The sequence below is a fragment of the Chanos chanos genome, chromosome 9 (assembly GCF_902362185.1).
Source record: "Chanos chanos chromosome 9, fChaCha1.1, whole genome shotgun sequence".
Taxonomy (NCBI): domain Eukaryota; kingdom Metazoa; phylum Chordata; class Actinopteri; order Gonorynchiformes; family Chanidae; genus Chanos; species Chanos chanos.
Genome location: NC_044503.1, coordinates 26,583,484 through 26,586,109, shown reverse-complemented (window position 1 = coordinate 26,586,109; position 2,626 = coordinate 26,583,484). Strand labels below are relative to the sequence as shown.

The following is a 2,626-nucleotide window of genomic DNA, read 5'->3' as shown; positions in this document are numbered from 1 at the left end:
TCTCTATCCCCCCTTTTTTTGGATATTCTGCCTAAATCAGAATTCTGGTTATTCACATCAAAAGAGCTGTAAAAACCAAAGAGACTGTTATAGTATATTCTGTATCTGTTCAGAAGACATATCGCTAACTGTTCGTAAGTAAGTAAGGAAGTAAGTGTTTTTGCTATCATTGGACGAATACAAGATATCCTTCAGTTTATGCGGGCAGTCACCAATGTTTCAGATTAGACTAGCCAGTATGATATGGAAATATGCTTTCTTTGCATCTCAAAATCAATAGAAACGTACATGCTCAGGTAGCCTGTAGGGACAAGGATCACTTCAGAGTGTCTTGTATCATTGTATCCACGCCGCCGAAAATACCAATGGCGTCATTCGAGTGGCAAAACTCTACTTCATTTTGTAGGCCCACGTTATACTGTGAATTAGATCTTGCGTGTGTCAAGATTTCTGTGCAGTTTTCTAGATAGTAATGGTAAGAGCCAAAGTAAAACAAACAAACAAACAAAAAAACATGTACTACACATAGCGGGTGAAAGTCTCGTCGACGTTGAGTGAGGCTCATTTGTTTGAAAACGGGGTCTTCGAAAAGATTTTCATGAAGTCACAAAATGAGAACGATTAAGACAATGTTTAGTCACTCGAGATTCTGAGCGGCGGTCAATAGTAGAATGCCTATTTTATTTCCAGAAGAATGGCACGTTAACTCCTACCAGCAATCACTGGTAAGAGTGGGGAAGGTTTTAATGATTCTAACATCCAGGGACACTTATTGGCAGTGTTGGCTCAAAACGGAAAGGTCTTTGTCACAGTTCACACTGTTGCTAGGGAAACTGTTTCTATGGGGAGGTTAGTAAACAGCTGAACTTCACTTTAAGTGGCACTCCAGGATTTCAAATACACAATAGAATTAGCCCAATTACTGGAACATCTGTATGGCCAGGATAGTGAGAGATTAGTTGAGTTGTAAATACACATAGTGTGTACATTATGGTGATCTAAACCCCCTCACTTTATCGGGGGCCATTAGTGTTCCAAATAACATAAATCTGACAGCTTTGTTTTTTTCTATGTCTCTCTGCTCTGGAGTGGATGCCTGAAGAGACCTTGGATTCCATTCCTGACTCTACAAGTCCCCGCATGTCTGAAAACCACAGCCTGTCAGGGAGCAGTCAAAGTAAATCTTTAGTTTTATATCATGGCCTGTCGTGTCTTGGGGGCCAGAATACTAATGTGGCTGATTCAGTTAAAGAGTTCAAAGTAAGAACAGAAAGAGTGGGGCACTCCTTAGTTAAGTCTTTGGCTGTGTGTGAAGAAAAGAACCCAACCTGGAGAAAAACCATGGAAGATACCACAGTGTTCATAAAAAACTACGGCAGCAAAGAAGGGACATGTTTCTTTGGCATCTTTGATGGGTTTCATGGGTGTAGTTCGGCTGAGATTGTATCTAGAGAACTTCCTGTCCTTCTGCTGGAGGAACTCTCAAAACAAGACCCCTCCTTCTCCCTGGAGAAAAGCGAGCTGGAGTTCCTGTCCGGATTCGACAGCCTGTTCCACAGAGATACCAGAGAGCTCAGTCCTGAGGGCTTTAAAAACGCAACCGAGGACAATCAGTTCAACTTCGCCTTCAGCACAGCCTTCTCCAAGATGGACCGAATTCTCGGACTGGGGCGGAACGAAACCTCGCAGATTCGCTGGAGTGGATGTACAGTCTTAATCTGCTTAATTGACAAATCTCTCTCAGAAGCCAAGAGCACTGAGGGCAGGAGCTCCAAAAATTCTGCTTCAACTGAACGCCATCAGTCAGCAGATGTGAGACTGCACGTTGCTAACTGCGGTCAGTATCATGCCAGGTCTACAAAGATCATAGGGTATATATATGGTTGGCATAAATGAATGAGTGTTTCCACATATCAGATGAAATGACCTCTGCTGAAATGAAACAGGTAACATACATGCACTCCTGTTCACTGATGACACAACTTTCCTTCTGACTGAGAACCACTGCATGTCCAATCCCAAAGAACGAAACCGCATCCTACAAGGGGGTGGCTCCATCAGCGACAACAAACCTCACGGACTGGTGGAGGGGTTGACCCCAAATACGCGAGGCCTTGGTAACTATGGCAACCGTAAACTGAAAAAGTCGGTGATACCGGAGCCATACGTGGTATCGCTCTCCGTAGATCCATCCTTCCAGTTGCTGGTGATGGCTTCCAGTGGCTTGTGGGACGTGCTGGACACAGAAAGGGTGACATCTGTGGTTCAGGAGCGCGTCCGGTCTCACCTGGAATCCTACCACCTCAACGTGGAGTCACGGGAAAGCTCAGATGATCAGGATAATGAGATCCTATTCCACCGTCATCATGAGGAGGAGGTTCCGGAAGGGTCTGACAACGTGGAGACTTCAACCCGAATTCAGACGGGAGCTCGGAATATGGAAGAGAGCCCAGGGAGAATCCACTCGGATCTTACCAGACACGATCAGCTTCTAGCCACCATACTGTGCCAGGCACTCACGAGAGAAGCCATAGCAGCAGGTTCCAGAGAAAATATCTCAGTTATAGTGGTACTCCTACAAGGGTCGGAGGTTCTTTGCGCAAAATCTCAAACAAAGAAAGCCTAA

General features: G+C 44.8%; 1 protein-coding gene across 1 annotated transcript; it reads left to right on the top strand.

The window, feature by feature from the left end:
- The first annotated feature begins 1,092 nt into the window (after positions 1 to 1,092).
- LOC115821522 (protein phosphatase 2C-like domain-containing protein 1) lies at positions 1,093 to 2,626 on the top strand. The gene is made up of 2 exons (XM_030785343.1): positions 1,093 to 1,837; positions 1,947 to 2,626. Exons 1-2 carry the CDS (start codon positions 1,093 to 1,095, stop codon positions 2,624 to 2,626), a joined length of 1,425 nt encoding a protein of 474 aa, XP_030641203.1.

Bases quoted from the DNA above. Each gene is read 5' to 3' on its own strand.
- LOC115821522 (XM_030785343.1), top strand. From the start codon at position 1,093: ATGCCTGAAGAGACCTTGGATTCCATTCCTGACTCTACAAGTCCCCGC. The intron at 1,838-1,946 runs GTCAGTATCATG...GAAATGAAACAG, and splicing joins ACTGCACGTTGCTAACTGCG to GTAACATACATGCACTCCTG.